Here is a 17,516-nt window from a genome sequence, read left to right as displayed (position 1 = left end):
GATACAAGGACATATTTCACTTATGAACTATAAACATTTTGTATTGTCATGAGTGACAACAGTATAATGTTTCCTGCTTCACAAGTGAAATATTTCCTCATATCTACTGAAATAAATGTTGATATCCTCTCTTGGTGAACATGTAAACCTCATGTTGACCAGTGCAAAGTGGAGATCATCATGATAGGTTTACTGGTTTCACAAACTCATTATTAATAAAATCAAACATCTATAATTGTTTTATTACATGAATTAGAGGAAAAAAGCAATTTAATTTGCTTTAGAATTGTTCAAGTGTTTGATGCTAAGAACTTAATGTGATAATGTCACATGAAATGCAATGATATCATGGCCATGGGTCACAAAGAATGGCCATATGACATGAAGAAATATCACGTCTCACATGACATTGTGCCATTCACTGACAAGCAGTCGCTCACTGGAATCATATATTCAAAGTATTATCAGTGATTTTTGATATGTGTTTCACAGAATTCTTGTGTGAATGAAGATGCAAGCATTAATTTTCTCACAAACTATATTGTATGTAAGTTTGTTACTGAATTTGACACTAACTTAAAGTGTGATAAAATCTGTCTACTGTTATATCCTATGACAGGTGAATTCTGAGTTTTACACAGGCTGGTTAGACCACTGGGGTGAGAGTCATTCCCACACAGATGCTGCTGCATTTGCCAAGAGTCTGGATCTGTTGCTAGCATATGGAGCCAATGTCAATATGTGAGTAGCTTTGTCATCAAGCAGTTTAGGAAGAAAGCAGTGACAAGAGCTATATATAAATTTTTAAAAAATAGTAATTCTATCAGATACTTTTTAAGCTCAGCCAAAAGCTATGTTTCTGTTGTTAAATTTTAAAGTCCATGTAAATGAACCTTTATGCATGATAGATGAATTATTTTTCTGTGGCATTTACAGGAGGTTCAAGCAAATATTTAGAAGAAATTAGATGTTATTATGTCCTGTTCACAAAGTAATTAGATGTTATAATGTCCAGTAACAGAAGTAATTAGATATTATAATGTGCTGTTACAAAAGTAATTACATGTTATAGTGTCCTGCTACAAAAGTAATTACATGTTATAGTGTCCTGTTACAAAAGTAATTACATGTTGTAGTGTCCTAATACAAAAGTAATTACATGTTATAGTGTCCTGTTACAAAAGTAATTACATGTTGTAGTGTCCTATTACAAAAGTAATTACATGTTATAGTGTCCTGTTACAAAAGTAATTACATGTTATAGTCCTGTTACAAAAGTAATTACATGTTATAGTGTCTTAATGTTACAAAAGTAAGGAGATCTTAATAAGTGTACAGATGTTACAAAAGAAATTGCCATGTACTGATGTTTAATTGGTACCAGAATTTTAGATGCTACAATGTACATATGTTGTAAAATAATTAGATGATACAGTGTATTGACATTGCACAAAATTTAGATGTTACAAGGTATAGATGTTTTAGGAGAAAATTAGATGGTACAGTGTACAGATATTATAGAAGACATTCAATGTTACAGAGTACCAATGCTACAAAAGAAATTAGATGTTTCAATATAATGATGTTATAAAGAAATTAGCTGTTACAGTGTACTGACGTTAAACAAGAAATTAGATCATAAGTGTGCCGATTTTACAGAGTTTACTGATGTTACACAAGGAATTGGGGTAACTTTGTGCAGATCTTTTAGATAAATTTAGATGTTGTTACAGCACACATGTAAATACAAGTGAAAATAATTGATTTGCTTAATTTTAATCATTTCATTAATTAGAGGATATGATCACCATACATTTGTAAGCTTTTGTTTCTTGCAGGTATATGTTCGAAGGAGGAACCAATTTTGGTTTCTGGAATGGTAGGTCACAATTGAATTAATGATATTGTGATAAATTTTAATAATATTTTAATCTATTATCCTTGTTTTATGCTAAGAGTAATTTTTAGGACTTGTAACTGTTTGTGAATGCAAGTACCAAGTTTGTTTTTTAGTGGGAACAACAAGTGACTGAGTGTAAATATGTTAATTATGAGAATTTTGTAATGTTGAGATAAATCATGCTTGTTTAAACTTTGCGAGACCTCATCATTTTCACATTGTAAAAGTAGAACCACAGTTGCTGATATGTGGTTGACTCATACATCAAGGATCACTCATATTGCTGTTTTAATCCTGACAGAATTTATTTATCATATGAAATTCATGAATTGGACTAATCCATTGTTTAAACTGATTACCTGAGACCCAAGCAGCTTGTGCTATACTGCAATTAAACTTTTTTAACAAAATCATTAATCCCAGATTTTTGTATATGCTAAAAGTAAGCACATTTTCTGTATAACTGTTACCTGTCTTTTCCATTGAAAAAGTTTTCAGATTCCTATTTGGGGCACTATCTACTCTGCTGTATGTTATATAGGTGCAGAATATCCCCCATTCCAGGCCATTCCCACAAGTTATGACTATGATGCCCCTCTATCTGAGGCAGGGGACATCACTGAGAAATACATTGCCATCAGGCAGGTCATTTCCAAGGTATTGCATGCAGTTTTGTCGTGAATGCATGATGCAAATTCACTTTAAAGGACTAATGTCTGCTTGGTTATATAGCTCTATCCTGATGTTAATTAACATGGCATTGAGCCAATTTATATTTACTGTCTTTTGATGTATTAGTCAATACTTTTTTCTTTTTTGTTATGTAGTACTGAGTTAAACCACCACTGAAGCAGTCCCATTTCCAGATCATGTTTAATTTCCAGTAAGGCTGATTACAGAGCTTAGCACACACACACATGATTCCCATTATATCCCACTATTGTTGTTGTTTTTGTGGGGTTTAAAGCCATTTTGCAGCACACGATAGGCTATATATCCCATTACATTAAGAGACACCGATTAAAGTCTGTTTTAGGATCACACAGTACCTTCCTTCCTGCCAATCCATAAAGAAAATATATTATTTTTAATTACACCTGTTTTGTATTTGTGAAGAATTGTGGGAATTCTAAATATTAAGGTACTGAACTTAGTATGTGATAACTGATTACTTGACTGAAATAAACTACTGAATGAAACTATAACATCAGCAATCTACTTTTTAAGCATTAGAATTCAATAAAGGGGAATATACCATATGGTTTGACAAAATGATGGGGTTCTGCCATTCCTTGAACTGTTGTTGGATGGGGATCTCTATGGGCACGGTTGACATGAGATTCCTTAGTTTCTAATAGGTCATATGTTGGTTTCAGTGATGTCAGTTATGGTTTAATAATTGCAGTTGCATAAGTTGATAAATGAAGGGAAGATTTTCATTGGTCAGAATATAATCATGTGATCAGGCACAACTGTGTTTGTTTCTGTATAAAACTGTACATAGTTCTACTTTATACAAACATGCAAAGTAACTAACATAAACACTGAACCGGAAGGCATATACACTGCACACTATTAAAATGAAATAAAAGACAGTGGGTTTATATTTTATTTAGAAAATTGAATAAATCGATTTGACAGAATCAAATAACACATCATTAATTTTTTTCTGAATATAATCAGATAACGCATCTTTGATGTTTTCTGAATATAAGTAATTCTTTATTGGACTACATTTGAAAAAGAAAAGCTGGGAAACCTTAAATCTGCCAAGAACATTGGGGCTACAGCACTTTCAATGCAGCTCATTACAAATGAATTTAAAACTATAATTGAATGGCGATAGGGATTGGAAGGAGGGTGGGGATTCAAAGACTAATATTATAATAATTGGATTCACAGTCCTACAGTGTAAGACGCCAACCTTGAGAGGTATGATGTGGGTGGGTGGAAGGTCTGCTACCCCCCTCCATCCTAACTATCAGTTTCAATGTCTTGCACTGTTTCACTATTGGACCCACATCACTATAACCATTTAACAATAGTCTTAATTTCATTTGTAAGTAGACCCTGAAGGTAGCCTAAACGGTTAATCAACACAAAAATAGATTTAAAAATGTGAAAATTGGTTACTTACGTGTCTGGAAAATATCGATTCACAAGTCACAGTGAACTCATGATAGCATCAGATCCAAGAGTCATTCGTATGTCAAACAAAACAACACATCCTTTGCTTTCAATATTAAACTTCTACTCAGAAAACATGCCAGTTCAGATAAAAGATTAAGACCATGCTCTGGAATGTTCAAAACCTTAGATCACCTACCATTGATAGAATTTTTTGTTTGATATTGATGTAGGTATTATGTTGCAGATGGAAAATTCCCAGTTCTTTAAATAGCTACCTACAGGGTTTTCACGCTACCGAGAAATCAGGGAAAAAGTTGGGAAAAATTATAATTTTTTTCCCCGATTGTGAAAAGTCCTGGAATTTAGCAAATATTGATGAAAGTCAGGAAAAACCCGGGAATTTTCCTCCACCAGTTGACACTTGAAACAATCATGTAGTTGAGTCATAACTAAACTGATCGTGAGTTAAATTTATCTAGTTATAACCAGAATATTCAGAGGGTGCAGTATTGATCATTTGGGTGCTTTCAATAAACATATATGCTGAGTCAGCCCAAATACCCAGTGGATAAGATTCGTCTAGTAGACTTTTATTTTCAAACTCCGCTTGATATCCCTATCTTTCCTTACATGGAAGGTATGAAAACCAGTCTAGCATCACAAGAGGCCAACATAGTGGTGGCAAAGCATAGCTGCTTACTGGATGGTTTAGCAAACTTAAATGTTGTTAGATCGAGTGATACATGCATGAAATGGATATGAAAATTACTTTAATCTGCTGGAAGACAAGATAAAGCTACAGCATTGATGAAATGTGACCTGGTACTCACGATTTGCATTGCTAGATGCACGAGTACACAAATTTAACAACCCACATTTTCAAATGTTGTAGAGAAATTTTTTTAAAATGAAAGTCGTATTCTGGTTGTACTAAAAAAATACAGAAATGAAAGAACACAAAACCAGGGCGGATTTCAAACCCATACGAGAGAGTAGCTTTGAGCTGTTTACATTTGGACATGTACATGTAAGTAAGGAAACGGTGTCGAAGTAAACAAATGTAATCCTGGCAATCAGAGAGCAAGTTGTTCAAACTATTTCTGTGCATCCGAAATGTCATTATAATAAAATGCATTTCATATGAGTTTATCAGATTTGTTTTTCAAAGTCTGTGGATAATTTACATATAAATTTCAATCATTTAATTAATTTTATTTCTGAAATATAAACAACATTGGATGCCATTTTGTTATGTATATGTACATGTACCCACTAGCATTGGATTGGCTGGAGTATAAAGTAACTCGGGAGGTTATTCGGATAATTACGGAGCAACTCGGTTAAATTCGGTATGAAATGGACTATACAGGTTTGAGGACTGGTTTAACAAATTACAAGAAGACAAGTTGATTTTGCAGAAAATTCAATCCTTGTTTATACAACAGTGTATAATTTTGAAGGTCTTTTGTCAAAATTTAAATCAACCCTTTTGAAAATACTTTTTAAATGATGGATTTTTAACCAGATTGTCTTAAGGAGATTAGATTGTTTGAAAAATCTTATTTGGGATTTTATTGGCACAGATAAATTCTGGGTTTAACTCTTTTCGTTACTAGACAGGATTCTAAATATTTGCGTTTATTGTTTTTTATATACTGTAATAGGAAATGTTTACTTTCTATAAGATGCATATATTTTGCTATAGAATTCTTTAGAATTAAAGGTTTGAAAGGAAACAAAACTAATTTATGTTCATTTTGTTGTTCCCACTTAGCAACATAATACAGGTCAGACGTTAGAATTTTTATTTTGTACATTGAAATGACTTTACATGCCAATTTATAGGCATATAATCAGACTTGTTTCGTGTGATACATTTTATGGTTTTGTACATAATCATCTTATCTAGCTTAAATGTTTTGGAGTGTTTTGAAAGAAAACCATCTTTAGATTTAGAAAATGCATGTTTTATCGTCTAAAATGTTCTTTAATTCTATTCATTAATGGTCATATGTGAACCTTGAAAAAAATTATTTCATTCTGGAAAACCCCTGGAAATGACCTGGAAAGTTATCTTTAGAAAAGCGTGGGAACCATGTATGTAGCAGAAACCTCAACAAGAATTCATATGCTTAAACAGGCTGTAAAACTGATAGGAAATATCATTAAAAAAACAAAATAACAATAAAACAAAAAATAAAATAATAAATAATTGTATGTATAAGAGTTTAACATTTTTTCTCAGTTTATGATCGTGGTATAAACTGTCAGTTGCTGACTCACACAGCTTACACAGCCTTCAACCATTATCTGCTGTGTGTTTTGGCAACTGACAGTTTTTATACCACAATAAACTCAGAAAAACAATATTAAACTGTTAATTGTGTTTCTCTGAGTTTTTAAATGTGTGAGTGTAGAGCAACTTCATGAGCAGAGATATGCCATTAGTTTTAAGGTCTTAAATCCACACACTTGTCCTTGTGAACTTTGAATGTTTCTTTTGCATGATTATTAGTGTTGAAGTTACACTTCTGTTCTTCATTGGTGCATTTTTCTTCTTTGGTGCGCAGGCTAGACTAGGCCAGGCCACTCTGGCCTTAGCAGCTCTGGTAAATTTAGTAAGTAGATATAATACCTTCTGCCTATCAGTAGTTCCACAGGGCAGCAGTAATTTTGCAGGCAAGTAACCCTTTGAACTATAATGGCTTTTTGATGTGGCAGTATCATAATCTGTACATTGTGTTCAGCTTCTAAAGGTATTGAGGACAACCAGCAGGTGTGCAAATTCACAATCACTTGACAGTAATTATGTGATGTGAATGGCAATATATCATATGCATGAGAGCTGCATGTAACTGCAAAGGTATTACCAACAAATACTGAACACTTAATGTAACAGCAGAGGCTTTACCACCAAATACTGAAAATTGTATGTCTGTGCACTGTACAAACTCACCAGGCACAATTTGTATTTTTTTTAATAACTAGATAATCCGTGAATGCATCTGATTGATCATTTGCAAAAGTTACAAAGTGAGCATTTGATTGATGTACAAATCAAGTGCTTACATGATTAGGTTGAGTTTTGTCAATATTAATGAATGTTACAGGTTTCGTTAAGCTCAGGGCAAAGTTACTGTACATGATTTTTTGTACTCACTCTCAATTCAAGTGGGGATGAATTAAATTTAGCAATGATTCATGCAGTTGCACATCTCAAAGAAAACACTGCTTAGCATTCATAGATGATGGAATAACAATCCTTTCTCATTTAAGCAGCAAACTTTGCACCTTCCAAAGACCGTTAAAACTTTTCAGTCTCAGTTACCCACTTCCACTTTAAAACATGATTTATTTTCACTCAGGAGTTTGCTTCTGTTGCTCCTATCTGGTAATGACATTTATTTGAAGCAGAAGACCATCAAAACTGTGTCCACTTACAGAGCTATTTCCATTTTTGTTTTCTTCTTCTTTAATCATCCTTTTTATAGACTCAGATAGAGATACAAGTGATATATGATCTGTTTCAAATTTGAAAATAGTGCCAGTTGTGCAGCCACTGAAATGATCACATGCCCATGTTGTTGCCAAGGTTAACTTCTCCATTTTGGCATACCTCTGTTAAACTCCATGTGATGCACAAATGACAGGTCTGTGCTGACAATTCTCCTTGATCTGTGTGAGTGTGACTACTATTCCCAATCCAAACAGTAATTCATCTGCTGACACTATTGTCAGCTTGTTTGGATCATACAGAACCAGCACTGGGATTGAGCTAAGCTCATGTTTGATTTCAATAGAAGCATTATATTGATATCCAAGACCACTGATTTTGTTTGCTAAGCAGATCACAAAGGAGTGTTTAGTCTTCTTTGCCAAATTTTGGAAAATATTTCCCATTTGGTTGACCATATTGAGAAATCTTATGTTGTAGATATCATTTGACTGTTTCATTCTGACAGTCACTTCTGTCTTTATTATCTGTTGGCCTGATCCTGCTCTCACTGATGATAAGACCTTATAACTGGGTCTGTCCATGTGAGAATTTTGTAATTCTCCTTGTTTCTCTTGTTGCCATTGGTTCAAATCGGCAAAAAGAATTGCTTCAAGTCTTGCATTTTGGCATCCAGGATGAACAGCAAGCCAAGACATCTGCCTGGCACACCATCAAGGTTTTCCAAGATCCTGGACATTGTTTGTAAGCACTGAAGGGTGGAGGAAATTCCCAGTTGTAATTGGTTGAAGTGAAACGTCCCAGTAGGTGTGACAAAACATTGTTAAAAATGTAGATTCCACCAGATCAGGAGTTCTTGTTCAGTTTGCTGAAAGCTTTTGCACCTGCAAGAAGAACAAGAGTGACCAGCAACTGGGAATGGGCATATCTCTCTTTAGACACTTTCATTTAGGTCTGTGGTGTAGAAAGAGCATAAGGTACATCATATCCTTTCAGTTTTATTTCATATTTATAGTCCAAATTCCCGTGACCATTAACTAGTTTTGGAAATTTTATACCCACTATATTTTAAGTATTTGCTAAATTGCAGACAGTTTCCATGCATTCTACAGCTTGTCTCCCCATTTGTAATATAAACTGTCTGCAGTGTAGATACATTGTGCGATGTCTCTCTTCTCCCATAGTAGGTTTCATTTAAAGACAATTAAGTGTGATGCTGTGATATTCAGTCCTTGGATTTTCACCCAAGGAGTGTCATTCAGTGCTGGTACATACAAATTTTGTGAATGATTTATTCAAAGTACTTGATAGTTACTCCCATATGGCTGTTGTCATTACTAAAGTAATAGGTACCAAATCATCTCTAATAATTATTAGTATTGAATTTTATTCAGTTTTACACTGCTGTATGAAACTAGAGTTACACTGAATGGTATTCATCAACAATTGATTGGATTGGAAAGCTTTTAAGGATAATCACATAAATAGTGTTAAATGAAATTGTCTTGCATAGCAAATTTTGGAAAAATTAAAAGCTTAAACAAATTACAGAAAACAGAATTATAATCTTAAAAATTTATTTACCTCATAAATGTACATGAGCATGCTAAATAATATTTATCAATATTTAAAAGTACATGCACATGGTGAGATTTTTGCAGATCAGGGTAGATGATTGTAAAGATGATCTTCTCTTTTGAGGGTCATAGACTTGTCTTGTATTCCATTAACTTGTATGTGAATGAAGTGATGAAAAAAATGAAAAACACTTATACAGTAATTTAATTAATGACCGAAATAATACGATGTATAATAGGATAATGCATCCAAGATTATGTGAATTAAACAAGTCCAAATTTTTCTAAAGCCACAGGTAATTAGTTTGATCTTTTATACATTGTCATGTGGGTCCTAAGTTTACATTCAGCATCAACTGGATTGATTGATGATGCTTGAAGGTCTGCTAATTTAGTACATTGATCTTCACCATTGACATCTTCCTTTTCCCTGATGGTCTCCATGACCTGTTTAGCATACCAGTTGTGGATGTGTGGCTTTTTTTACTTATTATTTATTGTCAAGACTTGTTGTTGAAGCTGGTTTGTACATGAGGCAGGCTCAAACAAAGGAGGGATTCCTTTGACTTTAAATTTATTTAGCATCTTAGCACTTTTTGATGGGCTCTGAATGCATCTAATATTGACACTGCCTGCTTATTGCACTGAACAAGGGACAGCTCCTCACATCTTTGGTTCACATGTGGAATGATAGCATTATTAAAACCAGTGAGGTTCTACATTGAATTTTGCCACTGTTGGATAGTAATTTATGATCTATCTTGATGGACAGTATTTTAAGGAGGAGATCATACATGTGTGATTTAATAACTAATTAGCTTAGTATTGATGACTGTATTTAATGTTGAATACTCAGACAAAAACATGGTGTAAGAGATTGATCTTGAATAGTGTTTGTTTTTTGTGTGCTTATACAGATGTTAGTATTGCTTTAACCATTGAAGCTACCACGATTCTTCTAGGCATAGTTTTGTTCTTTTTTATTCTTTATTTGGGTATGTAGAGATTAATCTGTGAAATTAATATACCTATAATATGCAAACTTTGAGAGGTGACTCCACAAATTTAAGTATACACTAAAATATCTTTTTAAAAAAATACAAAACAATGAAAATCAAAACTGACAAAATTAACAAAACTATAGCAGTACACTTTGTCAGCATGTGAAGGGGAAAATACTTTTTGAAACTTGATTTTGTAATGATCTTGTCTTTGAACTTGACTTCAATTTATTATCCTCCTGCTTAGAGAACGAAAACTTGCACTGAGATTTCATTGTTGGATAGATATAGTCTAAACATCAAAATTAGTTTGCTGTGACCAATTCCTAGGATTTGTTCCCAATTGCTTGATAATTACGCATGTACCCCTGTCTGAGCTGTAACTCCTTTAGTCTCCTGTACCTGTTTACATCAGATTTAATATGTATACATCTTCTGATGAATGAGTGTCGTAGCTGTGCATGTCGCTTTAAATGTTGTCATTATTTGTGCTTTTCCTCTCAGGTGCTAATATGCCCTTTGCACCAGTCCCCACCAGCTATGACTATGATGCTCCACTGACAGAGGCTGGAGATATCACTGACAAATATCTAGCCATCAGCAAGGTTATTAGCAAGGTAATATGCCTTTGCAGATTCATTTATGCACAAAACTACTGGGTATTATGAAGGCTAGTGAGTTTCAGCTCCATTGGTCAAAGACCAGAAGAGTTTTTGCACTTGTCCTATGTCCATCCTCTGACATTTGGCTGTCGGTTGGCAGTTGTGTGACATGTCTATGACATCATTGCAGAAGGAGAATGCAAGATATAGCGGTCACAATATCCATCTGTCTACCTGGCATCAACTGTTTCAGATTTTTTAAATGGCAGTATCTTATGTCAGGAGATCATCCTCAGACTTTACCCAACAAATGCATCAGATAAGGATTGGGGGGATGAATATCCCAAGTTATTGACTGCTAGAATAAACTCAAAGGTCAAGGTCACTACGTGTTGTTTAATTTTAGATTTGAGGTCCATAGTATATAAAAAAACATTGTTCTGGCAATAGTATGTAATGTTGGCATGGTTGAATTGCTGTCAGCCAAAATTAAGATGTTTACTATAAGGATATAAACATAATTAGAAATATGGAAAATCCCTTCAGATATCATTACTAGTACTTGGATTTTTGTACTTCATTTATTTTATGAACATATTAACATGAACAATAAGAATAGATTTTATTTTCAAGTTACATCTCAGATCTCAAGAACATTTCAGTTGGTATCGATACTCTAAAGTTAAATGAGAGGGAAGAAGCAAACTTCCTCATTGAGTGCAAATTATTTTTGGCCTGTAATACATTACTACTTTCAAGGAACTCTTGCTCATATGTCTTTTCAAGACGTTAGATGGTGTCAAATTCACTGTGCAAGTTAAAATGATATATTAAGGAGTTGAATTTACAATGCCATAAAATGTTTCAATGTTTTGTTGATTTAAGTACAGATTTTTCCTCAGACTTATATTTGAAAGAAAATGAAAGTTTATAAGATAATAAGTGTATCCTTAAAGTCATGTATGATATTGGTATTTTATTTTTTAAAAAAATCAAATTTCAGGTTCTGTTTGAAAATAAACAGGTCTGTGGGGAGCAGTAAAACATACGTGGGCCCCAGGGAAGGCACTTTCAATGTGGGGTACTCACCCATAGATGCAATTTAGAATTTACTTATCATTTTAATGTGAACTCTTTGAAATCAGAGTACCCTGGCATATAGTTTTAATAAAACTGCCAGCTGTGGGTACCATGTATATTTAAATGGAACAGCCCTAAGGAAAATACTGTCAGGAAAAAACGTTAGTCACTTTTTGACATTTGATGGTGCATGAATGGAAACTTGCATAATAGCAGTTAGATGTTAACTGAACTAGAGCTAGGGTAAATCACACCAGAAACATTTGGATGTTTTATTAGGCCTCTTTTTAAACTTTTTTAATGCAGCCGACTGGTCCTTATTTAAATTCATCTACAAATTTATGAAATTCATTACAGGTGGATGCAGGATCTTTAATGTTAAATTGCTTGTTTATTTTCCATGAATAATAGGTAAACCTGGTATATGATAGGCTTAGGAAATATCAGAAGAAAGAAGTATCTATTTCACCAGTGATACATTTTGGGTCCTGTTTTTTCCTAATTTTATAAATGACTGACCGGTACAAATAGGCAATGGAAAATCTTCAGCAGACCTGTATGCTGATGATACACACTGTCAGATACACAAAATAATTCAAAACAAGAGCTTGGGGCCCCGAGTGGCCGAGTAGTCTAAAGTGCTCTCCGTTACGGATCACTGCCATCTCACCTCTGTTTGTGTGGGTATGAGTCAAGGATTCGGCTAACGTGGGTATGTGAGAAAGCTCACCAGTAGCTTCTTGTGGGTCGGTGGTTCTTCCTGGGGTTTTCCTGGGTTCTTCCTCCACTATTAATACTGGCCGCCATGCATAGCCTATCGTGTGCTGAAATATGGCATTAAACCCCACAACAACGACGTCAAAGCAAGAGCTTAAATTAAAGCTGTACACAGCTGTCACTATGATGTTTGATGTGAAGTGAGTAGAATGATTATCAACACTGATAAATTAAAGTTCTCATAGCCAAAAGCTGCAGTGGTCCTAATTGACATAATACAGTCTTGCCATTAATTATATTGATGTAAATTTTTTATATTGTTGTTATGTTTTTAATGCCATTTTTTAGCACACGATAAACTATACATTATAATCAGTATAACTGGTGGCGGAAGAACCCGTGAGACCCCAATAGAAACAACCAATCCATGGAAAGCCACTGGCAAGCTTTGTCACATAATCACATTGGCTGTGATTCAGACTCACACTTATTTTTTCAAATTGTGATATTGTGATATATGACAAATTTATCTACACAGAAACTTACAGTGGTCACAACATACATAAAAGTAAATTCATTGATTGGGTTCTTTAGAAAACTAAAATTTTAGCACCTTGTGAGACCCCAAATTACTTTTAAGACAGGAAAACAAAAACCAATCCTTGTTGTCCAATGTTACTTGGTTTTTGAAAAGTGTTTAGAGGCTAATTTACAAAAATGTTTGGACTACAAAAAAGAGAGGACAAAGGTAAATTGGAAGAATCAGTAGGTAATATGACAGATACTTTGGATAATTTAAAGACTGCAGCTTAAAAAATATATATATATATATTTATTATGGAGGTTACATTTAATAGTTTCAAATAGCAATATTTATAACTATGAAGAATATGTCGAGATAACAGAACATCTGTAAATACACCAACACTTTGATCAGATCATGATAAAAATTTCAAAATTCCTAAACTAAGCACAGCACTCTTTGCCAAAAAGAACTGTTTTCATAACTCGCTTGCTATGTTAAAATGCATTCCAGAGGAAATCAGTTGCTGAAATGCCCCCTTTGCCTCTGTCTTTCAGTTAATTATATAAGAATGGTATATGTAGCAAAAATTAAAGCATCCTGCTTCTTCAGTGTGTGTAACATACATGCCATCCATTACGCTTTTGGCATGATCATTATGCTTTTTTTCTTTACTAAATTACGTCTTACGAGTAAACATATTTGGATTACGCATTTTCTGTATGTCCCCCTCCCAAAAAAAATAATTTGTTTTCTTATTTCTATTAACATCCCATTAATCTTTCAGACCGTATTCTAGAAAAGACGGCTTCTAAGTAACTATGACATAAAGAGTACACTTGTCCATAGCCTTGCATGTACTTTCCTAACAGTACTATGTTCTATTTATAGCAGCTGCCCTATTTCCAAGAAACATGCTGGTTTTACTTTCAAACTTTTGACCTCGGTTTCTCTTTATAGCAGCTGTATGGCTTAGTTAGGAGAGAACAGACTGGTTTTCTAATTTTTAATTTTTTCTTGCAGATTCTTTGTTCTAATTCATATCTGATACAGAATCAGTCTGTAGGTATTTGGCGTTAAAAGTTAAGTCAGATTTTTTCTAGTAGATGCGTATGTTAGAGCAAAAGTTTTTCAAATAATTTCACAGATGAATTAGAAAAAAACGAAAAAACGATTCAAAGATGAATTACACAATACAGTGTTCCATTCTAGGGCAGCTTCACGTCCACTGCAGGCTGTGTGGAAAGGATTTTAATATTAGTCATGGTGGTAAAACAAAGAAAGCTTGAATTAGCTCATTTTACAAACTCCAATACTAAGGTAACTTGTAACTTCCTTTTTAAAGCAGAACTAATAAATTCAGAGGTATTATTTACCGAGTTCTTAATAGAACACGGACTACCCCTAGCAGCAGAAGACTATGTTGGTCCTTTGTTCAAACGAATGTTTCCTGATCCCAAAATTGCAGAAAATATGCATCTGCAAGAACAAAACATCTAATATTGTTTGGTGTTTAGCAGAAGATACTTCGCTTAAAATTGCAGAAGCCATGAAAATTGGGCCGTTTATTATTGCAACAGACAGAAGTAGTGATTATAACAAAAAGTTGTACCCAGTCTGTGTTAGAGACTTTGACAATGAAAAATGCAAAGTCATAGTGCTCTTCCTTCATTACCAGAATTAACATTAGATTCCACTGGAGAAAACATTTTTTATTTGCTGGATAATGCTTTGAATAAACATAAGTTGGCAGAACTGCAAGGGGTTTTCAGCTGATAATGCATTACTGATGACTGGAATTTATAAAGGAGTTGCATTCTATATTTTGAAAAGTGTCTCCATCAGTGTACATATCAGGTTGTCCCTGTCATATGATGCACCTTGCTGCAAGAAAGGCTGCTGATAAATTAGAAGGAGAACCCCTGAAGTATCAAGTTGGCATTCTACCTGACAATATACTTCATTCGGACAGAGTTGATGTGCAATGGCACCATATTTCCCAGCTAAAAGACCCAATAACTGGAAGATATAAATTTCCTCATCTTTATCAGGTTATGAAAGGAATATTGGTTCTTTACCATTCTAATGCTGACTGTGAGAGATTGTTCAGTATTGGTAACAAAAATAAAACTGAATTCAAATCCAGGCTCTGTAACCCAGCACTTAGTTTTCTACTGGTGTGCAAAACATAATCTCAGCTGGTACAAAATGTTTTGAAATGCAGTATGAGAGGCTGTTGCTTTTTTAAAGCTCAAAGTGCTATATATGAAAATTAGAAGCAGTAATTGATGTTAACAGACCAGAAGGGGTAAATAAATCATTTTGTACATATGCTTATTGAATTGTATTATGTGGATTACTCATTTCCGCTCGGTTTACTCTTTTTGCCCACTTGGATTACACTTTTCCATGTATGGTGTAATATAATTGCCATGCATTTGTATCAGTTTTGTAAATAGTTATATTGCTAAAGAAATAGAAAAGAGTGCACGTAGATGCAGGAGATTACCTTGACTGGCTTTGTATTAAAAATATAATATTCTGTTAATAGGAGAGCACTTCAGGGGAGATTAGTTGTGAACTTAATTGAGTTACCCTTTCAAAATGCCTTATAATGATCATGATCATGATGATTAAGCCTTGGGCATCTGCTGATATAGAAAGTGAATGTGCATTTAAATTTGAGTAATATACTATTTAGTATAAATATGACCATTATTGATATATTACTTGAAGTAGACAATAGTAATTTTAAGCCAACCATTATTGTTATATTACTTGAATTAGACAATTTTAAGCCAACCGTTATTGATAATTTACTTGAATTAGACAATAGTAATTATAAGCCAGTCATTATTGATATATTACTTGAATTAGACAATAGTAATTATATGCCAACCATTATTGATATATTACTTGAATTAGACAATTTTAAGCCAACCATTATTGATACATTACTTGAATTAGACAATAGTAATTTTAGGCCAACCATTATTGATAATTTACTAAAATTAGACAATAGTAATTATAAGCCAGTCATTATTGATATATTACTTGAAATAGACAATAGTAATTATAAGCCATCTGTTATTGATATATTGAAGTAAACAATAGTATTTATAAGCCAACCATTATTGACATATTACTTGAAGCAGACAATAGTAATTTTAAGCCTAATTGAAAAGCAATTCTGGATTGGTGATGTCTGTGTGTCTGTCCATTCATCCATCCATCGGTCATTCTAATAACAACACTCAAAGAACTGGTCATTTTCTTGTTGTCATTTACATGAATGCACCCAGTTTGCTTTTTGGAGCGCTTAAGTAATCATTTACATAATTATCTTATTGCCAGATGAAAGTACATATTTAAATAAAACAACTTCATAACTCATGTTAGTAATTTTTAAAAGAATAATGAACTTGAAAACTGGGAAGATTAAAGCTATAATTTTATTATCAAACAGATATGAGTAAAATAAGTTGATATAGTCCCATTTTTTTTAACAGTATTATCCTCCTCCACCAATTCCAATCCCTCCATCCACACCAAAGTTTGCATATGGAAAGATCACCATGAACCTGGTAAGTACAGAAAGTTCATAAACATTGTTAAACTGCTGTTGAATGTTCATTAACTGCATGTCAAGAAGCTTTTGTTTGCCATATATATATTTGTGTGAATCAAGAATTTCAGTTACAGTAACATTTTATAAAACTGTTGTAGACCTATGAAAAGATCTTTTCATGAAAGAGAAAACTAAATTTCAGGGACATTATATTCGTAAAAGTAAATTACCTGTGAAAGTTTGCCTGTCAAAATAAACTGGTTTAATAATGTAGTGTAACTGTTTTCCCTTCAGATGAGAGCAGTACTGAATTTGGCAAGTTTTCATGGTCTACATAATTTTACTAGCAGTATGATGGATGTATTTGATGAAAGCTTAATTTTGCATTATTTAACTTAAATGGTCAACATTTTGTTTACTGTCAGAAGTTTAAATTTGCAATATTTGTTTTACATATACAAGATTAAAATTAAACATGTAATATTTTGTTTACAATGGAAAACTGAAAATATACAACATTTAACTTAAATCTAAAATATTATATTTCTCATGGAAATAGAATAATTTGTTTGCTTTCTTGTTTAGAAGATGACACTCCCACCTTGTCAATTAATTGTCTTATACATCTCTTGGGGCATCTGTTCTCTTTGAGCATTCACTTCATTCCATTCTGTTTTATTCCCCCCATAATGTAATGTTGCCAGTATATTGTTTATTCAAACTAAACCCATCGAGTGAAGTCCACATGGTAGCCTCTGGAGTATACTCAGCGTTTGTTGGACAGTCTAGTCTAATCTTGGCACCTTCAGTTTTGGCTGAATATACTTTACTGAAGGGTTCTGCATAATATTCTGTTAGAGAGTTTCACATCCCACTGGTAACATTTGTAAACCATGTTGTGTCCATTCATTAACCATTGAATCACTTGCTGAAAGAATGAACCAGAATTCAGCTGTAGCAGCAG

The 17,516-nt window shown here is 33.5% G+C and overlaps 1 protein-coding gene across 3 annotated transcripts in view; it reads left to right on the top strand.

Annotated features, from left to right (window-relative positions):
• The window catches only part of LOC149796967 (beta-galactosidase-like), a 74,279-nt gene that overhangs the window by 31,784 nt on the left and 24,979 nt on the right, over positions 1-17,516 (top strand). For 2 of the 3 annotated variants that reach the window (XM_089961650.1, XM_089961648.1), the window contains exons 8-11: positions 620-741; positions 1,839-1,879; positions 2,442-2,557; positions 16,494-16,568. In XM_089961650.1, the coding sequence (XP_089817776.1) occupies positions 620-741; positions 1,839-1,879; positions 2,442-2,557; positions 16,494-16,568 (354 nt within the window). Of the gene's footprint in view, positions 1-619; positions 742-1,838; positions 1,880-2,441; positions 2,558-10,566; positions 10,680-16,493; positions 16,569-17,516 lie in introns of all 3 variants that reach the window. The other variant, XM_089961649.1, reaches the window with a different exon arrangement.

The sequence above is a fragment of the Sinohyriopsis cumingii genome, chromosome 6 (assembly GCF_028554795.1).
Source record: "Sinohyriopsis cumingii isolate HCF-2022 chromosome 6, ASM2855479v2, whole genome shotgun sequence".
NCBI classification, from domain to species: domain Eukaryota; kingdom Metazoa; phylum Mollusca; class Bivalvia; order Unionida; family Unionidae; genus Sinohyriopsis; species Sinohyriopsis cumingii.
The sequence above is the reverse complement of the archived record's forward strand: the minus strand, read 5'-3'. Positions and strand labels throughout refer to the sequence as shown.